This window comes from Cebus imitator, unplaced genomic scaffold (assembly GCF_001604975.1).
Source record: "Cebus imitator isolate Cc_AM_T3 unplaced genomic scaffold, Cebus_imitator-1.0 Scaffold145, whole genome shotgun sequence".
In the NCBI taxonomy this organism is placed as follows: Eukaryota; Metazoa; Chordata; class Mammalia; order Primates; family Cebidae; genus Cebus; species Cebus imitator.
Genome location: NW_016107460.1, coordinates 5497107 through 5511548, shown reverse-complemented (window position 1 = coordinate 5511548; position 14442 = coordinate 5497107). Strand labels below are relative to the sequence as shown.

General features: G+C 62.4%; 1 protein-coding gene across 8 annotated transcripts in view; it reads left to right on the top strand.

The window, feature by feature from the left end:
• Positions 1 to 14442, top strand: part of MEGF6 (multiple EGF like domains 6) — a 119814-nt gene that overhangs the window by 67762 nt on the left and 37610 nt on the right. Inside the window, exon 1 of one of the 8 annotated variants that reach the window (XM_037743535.1) lies at positions 11161 to 11456. The exons of the other annotated variants lie outside the window; for them this stretch is intronic. Within the exon in view, the coding sequence (XP_037599463.1) occupies positions 11291 to 11456 (166 nt within the window). The 5' untranslated portion in view covers positions 11161 to 11290. Of the gene's footprint in view, positions 1 to 11160; positions 11457 to 14442 lie in introns of those variants that run through there. 8 annotated transcript variants of the gene reach the window in all.

Below are 14442 nucleotides of genomic sequence, written 5' to 3'. Positions count from 1 at the left end.
ATCCCCTGTAGAGGGAGAGGCGTTCTGATTTTGGGTATTCTCAGCCTTTTTGGGCTGGTTTCTTCCCTTCATTATAGATTTATCCATCTGCGGTCTTTATAATTACCGTCTTTATAGTTGGGTTTCTGAATGGACGTCCAACTTGTTGATTCCCGGCGCTAAAATCTGAGCAACCCACTGCGCCGGCCAAAACAGCGGTGTTAAGATTGATGGTGCTTTTCTGACTCTGCACCAAGAACTGCCGCTCCAAGGCAGCGGCAAAACTGCCTCACCGGCCTCAAGAGTCGCGCTGGCGACCCGTGGGGCTCCTCCGCTGGGAATCTCCTGGTGTGTGAGCAACAAAAATTGATCTGAAAGTGTGGAGTCCTCTTGTTCTCTGCTCTTTCAGTGGGAGCTGCAATCCCGAGCTGCTAGTGATCAGCCTTCTTGGATCTCTCCGTGGAGGCGTGTCGCTGGTGGCTTTTCTTGATGTGGAAGGGGCTTCTTATTCATTCCATCACCATGCCAGCATGTAGTGGGCATTCTGCAAACATCTGGTGCCGTGGTCTGAATGTCGGTGTCCCTGCGAAATTCCCGAGTTGAAATGGACTCCCCAGCGTGACGGTGTGAAGAGGTGGGGCCTTGCTGGCAGTGAGGAGGTCAGGGAGGCTCCACCCTTGAGGATGGGATTAGTGACCTAGAGAAGACTGGAGGGAGCGGCTCCCCTTCTGCCCTGAGAAGCCGCCCGGAGGGAGCAGGAGGGCCGTCTGCCGTGCCTGGATCTTGGACTGCCCAGCCTCTAGAGCTGTAAGACAAACATCCAGGGCTTTTAAATGGCCGACTGGGGTGTCTCGTTAGAGCAGCAGGAGGGAAGAAATGCACACAGCTCCAGGTCAGGCTGTCCTCACGGAGAGAGCGACGGAGGCCAGAGGTGTGGCGAGGCCTCAGCGTCCCTCACCCATGGACCCTGGAGCCCAGGCCTGAACCTGGGCCTTCCAGTGGCAAAGCTGTGGCCACATTCCTGCGGGTGGCTGAATCTGGGCCTCCCCAGGCCAACATGCTTCAGCTGGCTGTCCTCCAAACGCAGTGGGAAACTTGGCTGCAAAGCGTGTTCCTTCCAGGCGTTATGGCAGCATTCCTGACGGGGCACCTGTGGCCAGCAGCATCCTCCGCCTGAGACGCTTCGAGTGAAAAGCTTTCATTTCCTGACTCTAGTGAGCAGACCCTGGCAGGCACATTCTCGGTCAAGGCCAAGCCTGAAAAATAACAGCCTTCAGCGTCAGCAGTGAGCACCAGCCCAGCAACAGAAAGACAAGGCTTTCTCTGACCACCCAGAGCCAGGACGCTGGGGCAGTTTCCTGGAGGGCATCCCGAGATGGGCCGCCTGCAGGTGTCGGTGGCTGCGCTCCAGGTGAACGCTGAGGGCTGGGGGCCGGTGGGTTTAGGCCCCAGCCGGGAAGGCCTAGGTTTAGATCCCTGAACCCTGTCGCTGCACAGATGCAGGGGACTGTGCAGATCTGGGGGACTGCGTAACTCTCGGAGGCTGTAGTCCCCAGACTCGGAGCTCGGGAGGGCCAGTGGACACCCTCACATGGCAATGTTCAGCGTGCCCTGGGGCGCTGGCCTGGCTGGGCAGCCATTCACTGGGAGGATAGGCCCTGGGCCTGGGAAGGTGACCCGTGGGTGCTTCAGGCAAGGCCTTACCCTGATGCTAGAAGTTTCTGCCACAAAGCCAGGGGCCTCCTGGGCTGGGGAAACTGAGGCGCCAGGTAGCCACTTTTCCCTAGTCCTCCCAGAAGCCTCAGTGGCCCCAGCTTGGTTTCCCAGGGGCCACTTGTGAGAAGTATGGGGCGATTGCGCCCCAGAGTCAGGGGCCGTGACCTCTGGGAGCTGCGCAATGCCCCAGGCGGGCAGGTGCCTCCTGCATGACCTGGGCCGAGTCTCCTTCCCGCTGTGTCTCCTGAGAGTGGAACCCGCCGTTCCCTCCTGGCAGGCCTGAGGCGCTGAGCCGGCATGTGCAGGTGGAGCCACATTCCCAGGAAGGGGCGGCCCTGCTGAGCCTCACGAGCCTCGCCCCGTCTCCTGCTGCGGTGTTCCTTTCCACTTGGACCTCCCACACCCACCCCGGCCCCTCCCCCATGCATTTCTGCTGGGCTTGCCTGGCCTTCCTGTTGGGGGTCCAGCCTCCTGACGGCACGCCGCTGCTGCCCGTGTCCCCGGCCACTGCTCATCTCTGGGCCTTGGGCCTGTAGTGACACGCACCAGAGACCCAGTGCCCGGGGCCTCCTCTCCGCCATGCCCCATCTCTTCCCCAGGGCACCCTTGAGCACTGAATTTGGCCCAGGCCTTTCCCCAATCCTCTACCATCCTCCCGGGGTCCTGCTGGGCTTGACCCCACTGAGGCCTCAGCCAACCGCCCAAATTCTGCTCTGAATTCTCCACTCCCCCAGTCTGGCCAGAAGCAGCTCTAGGAGTTGGGAAGGTGGGCTGTGTAAGGAGGCAGAGGGCAAGAGCTCGCCTCCCCGGAGAGGAAGCAGAGCCAAAGGCTGTGGGATGCCCAGAATGACCAGACCTCCAGGGCCCGAGCACTTCCCGTGGGAGGTCTGGAGGGGAGGGTGCGGATGCTCTGAGCCTCAGGACTCACCATGAGTCCTGGGGAAGCCCAGTGGGTTAGAGTTTGCTTGTCTGCGTTCCGTGTGGACACACGGTATCCTGAGCTGGACCTGTGCAGCAGGCATGCCAGTGGCTTTGGGGACTTGAGGACTTCTGTGATGGCTTCGCAGGAGTGATGGGCCCGGGGGGACCCCCCTGCATGGGCTGGGGAGGGAGAGCAGTGCTGGGGGCCTCAGAGGCTGAGGAGGGTGGCATTAGGGGCCTTGGAGGCTGATGGCCAGGCCCTGCCAGCTGCAGGCCTGGACACCTCCGAAGGCAGCAAAGGGGCTGGCTGGGCCCTGGCATAGGGCAGGATCTGGCTGCCGACCCCTGACCCCGGTGTCCTGTGAGCAGGTTCTGTTCTGTCGTGCTTTGGGTGGAGAGAGGTTAGCAGGAGTGCCCAGTGGGGCACACGGGGTTGCTGGAAGCCAGCCTGGAGATGCGCCCCAGCCGCCAACTACTGGTGCATTTCGGCTGGCCAGGTACCTGCTGTGGGCCCGGCCCTGAGCACCATGTGGCATGACTGGGCTGGGTTTCCAGCATGAAGCTTCTGCCAAAACTCCCTGCCTGGTGGCTAGCCTCCCCAGAACACCCCCACCCACAACTCTCCTGCCTCCTTCCCCAGCCACTTGGCACCTACTCCATATGGCCTTCAGCAAGCCTGTTAATGTTCCTGAAAATGTCACGTCCAAAGGCCAGCTGAGGGCCACCTCTTCCAGGAAGCCTCCAGGATCACTCCTCTGAGAGCAGTGGGAGGCCCGAGCATCCTCTTGCCTGTGTGCAGTCTCCACTCCCTTGGCAGCTCTGCTGTTCCAGTGACGGTCTGTGTCCTGGGTGGGCCTGGCCTTGCCTGGGGGCTGCATCCCCAGCAGGTGCTGCGTCAGCCCCCTAGGGCTCGGGTGCCCCTCAGCCTCACACCTCTGGGTGTGAAAGAGCCTGGCAGCAGAAAACCCACAGGGTGAGCGCGGTCACGCACACACACGCACACGTGCTCTCATGCACACACACATGCACACACACGTGCTCTCACGCACACACATGAACACACACGTGCTCTCACACACGCACACACGTGGTCTCACGCACACACGCACACGTGCTCACACACATGCACACGTGTGCTCACACACATGCACACATGCTGTCACACATGAACACACGTGCTCTCTCACACACATGCATGCACACGTGCTCTCACACACATGCACGCACATGTGCTCTTACGTGCACACACATGCATGCAGGCACACGTGCTCTTGCACACACCTGCATTCACATGTGCTCATGCAAACACTTGCACGCACACGTGCTCTCACGCACACGCACACATGCTCTCACACACACGCACACACGTGCTCTCACACACACACAAACATGCACGCACATGTGCTCTCACACACACGTGCTCTCATGCACACACACAGGCACGCACATGTGCTCTCACACCCACACATGCACACGTGCTCTCACACACACACGCAGGCACACGTGCTCTCATGCACACACACACGCGCAGGCACATGTGCTCTCACGCACACACACACGTGCTCTGCTGGCCCTCAGCAGAGCCTCACTGGGACAGACCAGGCCTCGGCCTCTCGGGGGCTGCTCTGGGAGTCTGATGCCACCCTCAGAGCCTGGGAGACAGGGCTACTCCATCTCGTGCTGTACCCGGAGCCGATGTGTGCAGGAGAAGGGGGCTCCCCCCGTTTCTGCCTGGCCCTAGCCGGGGACAGCTGCAGTCAGGAATGGCAGCTGGGCTTGAGGAAACAGCGGTGGTTTCGATTTTCCTTCCTTTGGCTTGGGCGAGGAGTGCAGACAGGGTAATGGGTTTAACCACGAGGCTGTTGTTGGAACGGTTCGGGGAGGCCCCTGCCAGGTCCTGTGTGTGCTGAGGCCGGGTGGGGGCCCCCCATTTCTGATATAAACTCCATGGTGGCCACAGTGGGAGAAGGAGTGGGAGGAACGTTCTGGAGACGGTTCTGTTCTGTCTCCACAGGGAGGCAGTGTGGACTGTGTGAGACCCCAGACCACAAATGGACCTCCTGCTCTGGGCTGGGCTCTGGAGGTCAAGGGTTGGAAACTGCCAGGCAGGTCCATGTGCCACTTAGGGGGGTGAGGTGACATGGGAGGGCTTTGGGGCTTAGGAGCCTTGAGCCCCCGAAGGCAGATTAAGGAGAAGCCTGAGAGTGGCCTCCTTCTAGCACTTTCCTGGCCGTTCTCCCTGCAGTGGGGGCCAGCAGGTGCACGCTGACCACTGCCCTGTCCTCGAAGCCCTGTGCTCCCTGCTGCTCTGATGGCTCCTTTCCCCACCTCCAAGCCTGGCCCCAGCCCCTCCCAGGCCACCCATCTCCACCTTCCCACTGTGTTAGCTGGGATGGTCTCCATGTGTGTATGCACTAGCCTTTTCGCGGGGGACACGCCCTTACCCTCTGGCATCTCCGGCACACCCCGTTGTCCCATCGAGACCCCAGGTCAGGTCCCCCTCCCAAGCATGTGCCCAGGGCAGGGATGGGATGGGAGGGCCAAGAATCTCACACTTGCTCTTAAATGCCATGGCTGGAAATGACACCTGTGCCCTCTGCTCATGTGACCACACCCGCCTTCCGCAGGAGGGGAGGAGAGTGAGCTGCTAGTGTCCGTGAAGGCAGAGCCCAGGACCTGGTGCCCTTGGCCACTCATTTAGGGTTCACCTGCCCACCTGGGAGCACCCCCTGCCTGGCATACAGGGCACATGCAGGTGGTTGTGGGTGGTGCTGATCGCCGCTCCACCTGGGTGCCTGCTGGGCCTGTGAACCCTCTCCCTAAAACATGGCCACCTCGGTCAGGACCACGGGCTGTGGCTCTGGTAGCTTCCCTGAGTGTCGGTCCTCTCATGAGCTCTACCCCCACCACCAGCCAAGGGCCTAGTTCCTTCCCCCCAGTTTCATGCCAGGTAGCAGGTCTGTGGTGCCGTCGCCAGGGTCCTGGCCACATGGGAGGTTGCCTGGTGTGGAGGTGGACTGGGCTGGGCACCTGGCTGCTTAGGGCCTAGGCCCCCCTGGGTCCACTGACCTCCTGCCTGAGCCCCTAGGAACCTGAGTGGAGGCAGCCCCCCTGCACCCAGTCTGGCTTCCACACCCAGCCCAGCACTAGCTCTGCGTTCAGAGGCTGGGGCAGCCTGGACAGGCCGGCATTGTCTCCTCTCAGGGAGGCAGAGGCACGTGTCCAGGCGCCTGAGCTGCCAGGCTGGAGGGGGCCTTCGTGGAGCGGGCGTCAAAGATGAGCACTGAGGGGCAGACACACACAGCAGTGGGGGTGTTGACTGGACCCCGTCTACTTCCAGGCTCCAATTTTGCCCTGAAGCACCGGAGTCAGAGCCCAGCCCCAAGAGGGAGCAGTGACATTTGGGGGTGGCATTGGCCCTCACCCTGGCCTGGTCCTGGCAGGAGCCTGGTGGCCGCCCAGCGTGGAGAGAGAGAAGCTGGCGCCAGCCGGTTTAGGCTGGGAGGACTTCTGCTGACACACACATTCCCAGGCACAGACGCCGGCCGCGTTTCCACATCGGGAAAGCATTTCCCAAACAGCTTCCAGACCCCACAGCCTCAGGCCGGGATGTGCTGGGCAGCAGCACTGTGTGGGGGAGGGGGGGTTGCGGGTGCAGCCTGGGCGTCGGAGGCACTCTGCACCAGCGGGCTGCTGCCCCCCGTGGCTGCGCCAGAGCTCCTCCCAGCCTAGCAGCAGGGACAGCCCAGAGCCCTCCGAACCCCAGAGTTTCATGGAGGAACTGCTGCTGGGCTCATTTATAGCCCAGCTCTCCCAGGCCGTGGAGACCTGGATGGACGTTTCGGGTGGGTGGGGCGATGCCACCGCCCCAGAGCCGTGTCCTGCCGTGGTGGGCACACACATCCTTGCTGAATGAAAAACTAAATGAATGAGCCAGTGAAAGGGTGCACGAGAGGAGGGCGGGCAGGCCTAGGGGATCCCAGTAGCAGGTGGCCTTGGGTGGGCCGGCCAGTCAGGGAGGCTTTGCAGAGGCGACCTCTGAGTTGGTGTCTTTGAGGGATGCATCGGAGTTAACGGTCTGTTGGGTGGGAGGAAGGGTAGGAGGCTGGTTCAGGAGGCCAAAGCCACCAGAGCCAGGGTGTGCAGCCGGAGCTGCCTAGAAACACTTTGCCCAGGCCCCGGGGATGCCCCCTAGGGGAGCTGCAGCTCTAAGCCCTGCCTGCCACTCTGCCGGGTGCCTGGCATGGCCTGGGGAGGGTGATGAGCAGGAGAGACTGGGTCCCCATCAGCGACACTCCCATGGAGGAACCGAAGGAGGTGGCCCTGTGAGGACAGGATTTGGGTGAGAGTGGGGACCTGGTCCTCCTGGGCTGCACGTCTCTTCCCTGCGTGAGCCTGGGCAAGTCATTTCTCCTCTGGAAACTGGCTTTGTGAAACCACAGGAGACTGACCCAGGAGCCGTGGTCAGAGGGCAGGGCCCAGGCCACTGGGGTTCCACCTGGGCAGAATGAGGGTTTAATCATGGGCCTGTATTCGAGGGCAGTGGGGAGGTGGGCGGGTGGGCACGGGGCAGCAGAGGGGACAGGAGTGGAAGCAGGGGCCTCCCAGCTGTGGGGCAGGAGGAGCCTGTGTGGGGCCAGGGTAACTGTGTGGGGGCTTGGGGGGCTGGGCGAGCAGAAAAGGGGCAGCCCCCCTGCTGCCTGTCATATGAGGATGTCTGATGAGAGCGACCCTGAAGGTGAGATGCGGATGTGATACCAGGAGGCTCCATAGCTCTCGGGTGTTCCGGGGCAGAATAGAGTTTCCTTTGCCCAAACTTGTTGCCCGGAAGCATCCCGGAGGCCTCGCCACGCTGTGGGGCTGCTCCCTGGAGGCTCGCAGTGCCCTGTCGGCCGCCCTCCTCTGCCTAGACCCTGTAGGCACAGTGGCAGTGGCACATCTGGCCCTGGTTCTCCTTCCCGGTCACGTGTCCCGTTGCTTCAGGGTCCCTGAGCTGGTCTAATTCAGGCCTCTGTTCATGTACAGATGAGGAGACAGGCCAGAGAGGCCCTGGGATGTGGCCATGCCATGCAGCTGTTCCATGGGCCAGGAGCCGCCTCTGAGGCCCCAGTCCTGTGCTGGGCACTGGGCGCACAGGCTGCGGTAGCCCAGCCCTCACTCTGGATGGACGCAGGATTTGGAGTCCAGATGAAGAGAAGGGTCGGTGGCAGTCCCTAGGGGAATGGATGGGCGCGAGCGGTGGTTCCCAGATGGCTTTGGCAGGGTGCTGAGGTGGGGGTATAGAAGTGGTGGCCATCAAGGGAGAGGGCCGGGGCTCAGGTCCCCGCTGGCTTTCAGGATGCCTCAGGACCATGGCTTAGGAGGTAGAGAGGTCCCAGGACGTCCCCTGCCCCCTGGGAATCAGCTCTGGACACTGTCTCTGCCGTGGGTCTCTGCTTGTGGCCTGAGATGTCTGCTGGAGCAACGGGCTGGGAAGGGGCAAGGCCAGGCATCCAGACTCAGCCTCCCACTTCTGTGTTTGCTGGTATTTATGGACCCCCAGTCAAGCGCTTTTCCTGTAAGAGGGAGGTGCTATTGTTACAGATGGGGAAACTGGGGCACGGAGTGTTTCCATGGGTCGCCTGAGGTCTCAGTTCTTACTAGCAGAGCCGGGACTGCCCAACAGAAATGGAACGTGAGCCACGCACACAAGCCATACGCACTGTCTCGGTGTCTCGGGGCCACACTGAAAAAGCAAAAATAAATAAGTGAATTGATTTTAATACTCTATTTTACTTGACATAATAGATACAAATATGATCCTTTTTGGCATGCAGTCCATGTGAAAGGGAAGGGTGGGCATCTAGACTGCCACGGGAGGCTGTCTAGAACTCCTGCCGGAACCAGCCTCCCATGGCAGTTCACCAGGTCACTCTCTTCTACTCATTCTTCCTAAGAACATGCTAAGAAGGTGACATGCGTGACACTGGCACACCTTTTCCCTGGGACAAGCCATGGTGCACGTCTTGGTGGTCCTTGGGGCTTGTGGGTTCTGGCTGGCCCTAGACTCCGGGCACCTGCCCTTCCCTGCTTGGGGCTCACACAGCGGCTCCCAGGCTCCTCCCTCCTCCTCCAGACAGCACGAGGCAAGAGCCCTTTCCCAGGATGGGCAAGGCTTGGGGGACAGCGTGGGAGCCTGAGGGTGGGGCTGGTGCCTCCCGCTTGCTGCTGGCTTCTACCTCCTCCCACGACCCGAGAGCCTGGAGGGTGTCAAAGGGGGCCTCCATGAGCTGGGATATAGCATCCCCTCCAGGGCCTCTTAGGGACCTTCCCCAGACGGGGTGCTGATAGAGGACCCCAGCCCTGTCGCCTGTTGGTGAGGGTGACTGGAGTCAGAGGTGCAGGGCTTCTGTTGCTCAGGCTCCCGCTGGGTGCTGGGCCCCATCCTGCAGCAGACAGATCCTGTACCCCCCAGAAGACAGATGCTACCTCCTTGGCCCGTGCCCTGCAGGCCTGGCCTCTGGGGTCTCCCCTCTGCACCCCTCTCAGGCCTGGCCCCTACCTCCATGGAAACTGCTGGCCGAGACCCTGTTGGGCTGTGGCTGTGGAGGGCGGGACCCTCGCGATTCTGCTGGCACTTGCTGGTGAGCCGCTGGCAATGAGGTGCATCTTACAATCATAAGTGATGTGGAAGGCGCCTTCGCACAGACCTGTCAGCCTGTCTATCTGTGAGATTTATGCAGGCTCCTTGGCAAGGGCTTAGAGGCTGATGGGAGGGGCTTGCCAGGAGGCCTTGCAGACAGGCAGGGCTCAGGCAGGCCCGTTTCTGCAGGGTGTGGGGGGCTGGGGGGGGGACTGGCCTCTGGATGGCAGACAAGATGGGACAAGGCAAGACACGCTGGGACTGGGTGGGGCTTCCTCTTTCCCATGTTTTCAAGGGTGTCCCCTCAGCCCCTGCTTCCAGGTGGGCCAGGCAGGGCATGGATCAGCAGAGACTGCTCTCTGCCACATCTTAGCACTCGCAGGGCTTCTGAGGGGTGGGTTTCGGCTGGCAGTCAAGCCCCTGGCTGTAGAGGAGGGTGGAGAGAAGCCCCTGCATCTGTGCAAGCCCGGGTCAGGAGCAGAGCAGTGGGCAGAGCTGCACAGCAGTGTGGGTGCGCGGGGAGGAAGGAGGACCACCCACCTCAGCTGCAGCCGCTGTGCCAGGCCCCGGGCTCTGGGGACGCAGCAGCCACCCTCACCATTCCCTGCAGGGAGGGCTACTGTCCCCATTTTAGCAGTGAGGAAACTGAGCGGCAGACAGACTGAGATGCTATCCTCAGGTCAGATTCAGTCCGGCAGGATTCCAGCCCTAGCAACTCAGCCCAAGCAGGAGCCCTACCCCGGCAGCGCTGGAGGTGGCTGGGTTGGTCCCAGACAGGGATCCCTGCTGAGGGTCACTGAGCACCCCGGCTTGCTGGTCACATCCCCACAGAGGTTAGTTAGGAGGGGAGCCTGGTGACACCCCCCAGGGATAGGTGTGAGAAGGGGGTCAGAGAGGTTGGGGGCTCAGGAGACTCTGGACCAAGCTGGAAGGTCGCAGAGGTCAAATGCTCAAAGAGGCTCTAACTGTGGTTCTTTCTGCTGCACAGCAGCTGCGGACCCTGGGAGGACTGCCTCCTCCTAGGGCTTCTGGCTGTGCCCCGGGCTATGCCCTCCAGCAGCGTGCGGACCCAGGGCTCTGGAGTTGGAAGCGCCTCTGTGGCCTTTGCAGCCTGACACCCGGGCACTGCCGGCCACCCTGCGGGCAAGGTCTCCCTGCTCTCTGCCCATGTCCACCTGCTGCAGGGATGCCAGGCTTCCCTTGCCCAGGCTCCCTCTGAGTACGGGGCTGTGGGCCAGGGGAGGGAAGGACCGTGCAGGCGCTGGTCGTGGGGACTCGGGACTGGGGATGTCCTCAGCCCCAGTGTTTCCACTTCGGTGCTGCAGTTTCAAACCAGCCACCACCTTCCCCCCCCTTGTCAGCGTGCAGCCCCACAGGCCGCCTCTGCAGGGCCCTCGCTCGGCCGGGACGGTTCCCTCTTCTGCTTCGGCTTCTTTTCCGTGTTGGCTCCAAGACACACATGTTTGTGCGTGCGTGTGCCTGCGCGGACGTCTGTGCGTGTCTGTGTGCCTCCGGTGCGCATGTTTGCGCATGTGGGTCTGTGTGTCGCTGGTGGATGCCTGCGTCTGTGCCTAGGTCCCTACCCGGGTCCGGTTCCGGGAGCGCGCACTCTGGAATGCGCGGGGCGGGCGGGCCGGCGCGGCCCCCTGGGGGCGGAGGGGCGGGGCTGGCGCTGGCTGGGCGGGGCCTGGGGCGGGGCTGGGGCTGGCTGGGCGGGGCCTGGAGCGGGGTTGGGCGGGGCTGTGGCCGGCTGGGCGGGGCCTGGGGCGGGACCGGGGCCGGCTGGGCGGGCCGGGGCGGGGCTGGGGGCGGGCCCCTCGGGCGTCCGCGGACTTGGCCTTTACCTGCGGGGGCGGAGGGAAAGCTGAGAACTTAAAGGCGAGGGGCGGGGCGCGCCGAGCCCAGAGCGGCTCCCGGGCGGCGCCGAGCGGAGCAGAGCAGATCCCGGGGATCCCAGAGCCAGCCCGAGTCGCCTGCCCCGTCACCCGGCCGCCGGCTTAGGGCGCAGCGCGGCTGAACCTCGCGCCCTCCCGCCCACCGGCTGATCCTGACATGGGGGCGACCCGGGACCGCGGGCTGGTAGCGCTCTGGTGCCTTGGGCTCCTGGGGGGCCTGGCGCGCGTCGCGGGCACACACTACCGCTACCTCTGGAGGGGCTGCTACCCGTGCCACCTGGGCCAGGCCGGCTACCCCGTGAGCGCCGGTGACCAGAGGCCAGGTGGGCGCCGGGCGAGCCTGGGCAGGGGAGGGTGGGGTCAGGGCGCCTGCTCCCCGGAGCGCTCCCTTTGTTTCCTCTTTTTAAAGTTTGTTCCAGGGCGCTGCCAGCTAGGCTGGAAGGAGCAGGGTGGGGAGGTGCCCGGCAGGCGCGCCTGCCTCTGGGACAGGGCTGGTGGACGCTGAGGAGTCAGACACCCCCATCCCCTCTCAGGGCTGCTGGCACAGGCTCCTAACAGCAGCGAGGTCCCTTGACTGGAGGAAGGAAAAACATCCCTTGCCTTTGTCTGTGGGAGCAGGGGTTCCTCTGCTCCCCATGGCACTGGCGGCCCTGGGGGTCAAGTGAAAAGGTAGGCTGGAGAGAAAGGCAACCCGCAGAGCTGAGCCTTCAGAGTCCCCAGAGCTCAGCCCATTCGTGGTCCTGTCTGTGAATGTGGCAGGTGCGGTTTTTCCTGGAGCCACACAGGCGTGGGCAGATGAGGAGCCCTGTGGCCTGGAAAGCAGGTTACAGCCCTTCCACTTCCATCCTGCCTCTCCCTAAAGCTGGGATCTGGCGCCTGCACTGAGCCCGCCTCCCTCCAAGTGGTTGCTTTGAGCTCCCTGGGATCCACAGAGCTTGGAGCTGGGCAGCTTCGGGGATTGGAGGAGGGGGTATGGGGTGTGCAGCTCCCAGTGAGTCATCAGCTGCATCACCTGGGGCTAGGCAGTGGCTGGCGGGCACCCTGAGATGGCTTCTTAGAGACATCACCCCTGCTCAGCAGTTTTGAGCTCTGGGCTGAGCCTCTGCCTCTCCTACCTGAAGGACTAAGCACCAGGCCCTCAATGTGGCAAAGGCTTCCTGCATCCCCTGGCTTGGTCACTTGGCCTGGGGGATGGAATACAGGCTCTGTCTTCACTGTGTAGGCAACCTTCCAGCTGGATGGCTCAGCCAAGGGGCCAGGTCCACCCACAGTGGCACTAAGAGCCTTGCCATCGCCTAGCATCCCGGGCCTTGGGCTGGGTGTTCCTGGGCTCTGGGGAACTGGGAGCCTGCGTCCTGGTCCAAAGCATGCTCCAGCTTTCGGGCGAAAGAGAGGAAGGGCCCATGGGTAATGGTGTGCGCTCCCCGGGGATGAGAATCCCGTGGCATGTGTGGGGGCAAAGCAGGGCTTGATAACCGCCCTGCCTGAGCAGAACTTTCTGGCAAGGGCCCAGAGCCCTCCAAGTTTTTAAGTCCAGGCGGGCTTCAGAAGGGGCATCTCTTGGGTGGTTTCTGCAGAGGCAGCTGGTTGGAGGCAGCCCAGCTGTGCCCATCCACCTGTGTGTGTAGCCCTGGGCTGGGAGCTGTGGGACATGGGATTGTTGGGAGCCCCATGGGCTCCCCGAGGCTCCTCCACTCCCTGGCTTGGTAGACACTGTGCGTCCCATCGGCTCCCGGGAACCAGCCCATGTTAGCACAGTGTGTCACAGTGTGCCAGTGTGCGGATGGTCCTGTGGTGAGGCTGCAAAGTCCATAGTCACGTATCTAGCCGAGCACGGAAGCAGGAGCCTGGCCCAGCTGTTCCTTAAAATAGCTGCGCTCAGAGCCCACTCCTCTCCCACCAGATGGCTCCCGGGTTCATGTCGCAGCTGTCTGGGGCCTCTCTGGCCTGACCCCTGCCCAGTGTGGGGCTTGGCCTGGGGCTGGACAGGGACAGTGGTTTTGCCTCCAGGCCTGGCCGTTGTCCCTGGAATGAGCAGGTTTTGTCGTCTGACTCTTAGCGGTCAGCACGCGAGGGGCCTCCAAGCTCCTTTCAGCCTTTCCCGGGGCCCCGTTCACCTCAGGCTCAGGCCCTCACGCTCACCTCTGGGTCCCGGGTGCCAGAGCTTCATGGGGACCCTGGTCCCACTGCAGGCTCTGTGCACAGCATGGGCTGTGTGTAGGTGGCATGGCTGGTCCCAGAGCACAGGCCTGTGGAGGAGGGAACCCAAGGAGACAGCTTCTGCAGGGCACGTGGCTCTCGTGAACCTGGCTATGCAACCAGCCCCACAGAGGGCACAGGAGCCAGGGGCCGGGCTGCCAGAGCTGGCGCTGGGAGCCTGATTTCCAGCCCAGATGGCCCGAGCCTCTGTGACTCCTGAGATGACAGTGCTGCACTCTGCATTTGTGTCCCATGGTGCAGTGACAAATAACCTGCACTCAGTGCTTAGGACAGCATGGATTTATTCCCTGACAGTCCCGCAGGGCGCAGTCCAAAGTGGGCTAAAATCAAGGCGTGGACAGGGCTGTGCTCCTTCTGGAGGCCCTGGGGGAGAGTCCGTCTCACGCCCCTTTCAGCCTATAGAGGCCGCCCGCATTCCTGGGCTGCGGCCACTCCTCCATCCTCAAAGCCGACACCACAGCACCTGCCAATCCCCCCCGCCCTCTGACCTCTGCTTTCATGGTCACGTCTCCTCCTCCCCGCCTGCTGGCCCTCCTGCCTCCCTCCTGTAAGGACCCTGAGACCGTGTTGAACCCACCTGGATATGCCAGGATAACCTCCCATCCCAGATCCTCAGCTCAGTCCATCTGCAAAGGCAGGTCCCTTTGCCATGTGCGGGTCTGGGGATGAGGATGTGGACATCTCTGGGGGACATTCGTTATTCAGCTGACCACATTGTCCTGACAGACCACTGCACCTATGGCCCTTCAGGTCACAGCCACAGCCAGGGTCACGGGCTCGGCACCTGCAGGTCCTTGGAGCCGCCTGAGAACAGCTCAGTCCTGCCATCACGTGGGTGCCTTGGGAGTCGGGTGGAGAGGGTTTGGGTGATGCGTTCTTCCTGCCTTGCTTTCTGAGTGAAAAGCATTTTTATTAAGGGGATTTGCTCAGTTCAAAGGGGCCGAGATCTCAGAGTGGAGGGGACTCCAGCAGGAGGTTGTCTGGCCGAGTGCCTGTCCCTGCTGGCCTCTGTCGTCCAAGTGGGAGGCCCCAAATCCTTCACCCTTGAGCTGGCTCAGTGTTTCCAAAAGCTGATCCTGGCCGACAGCA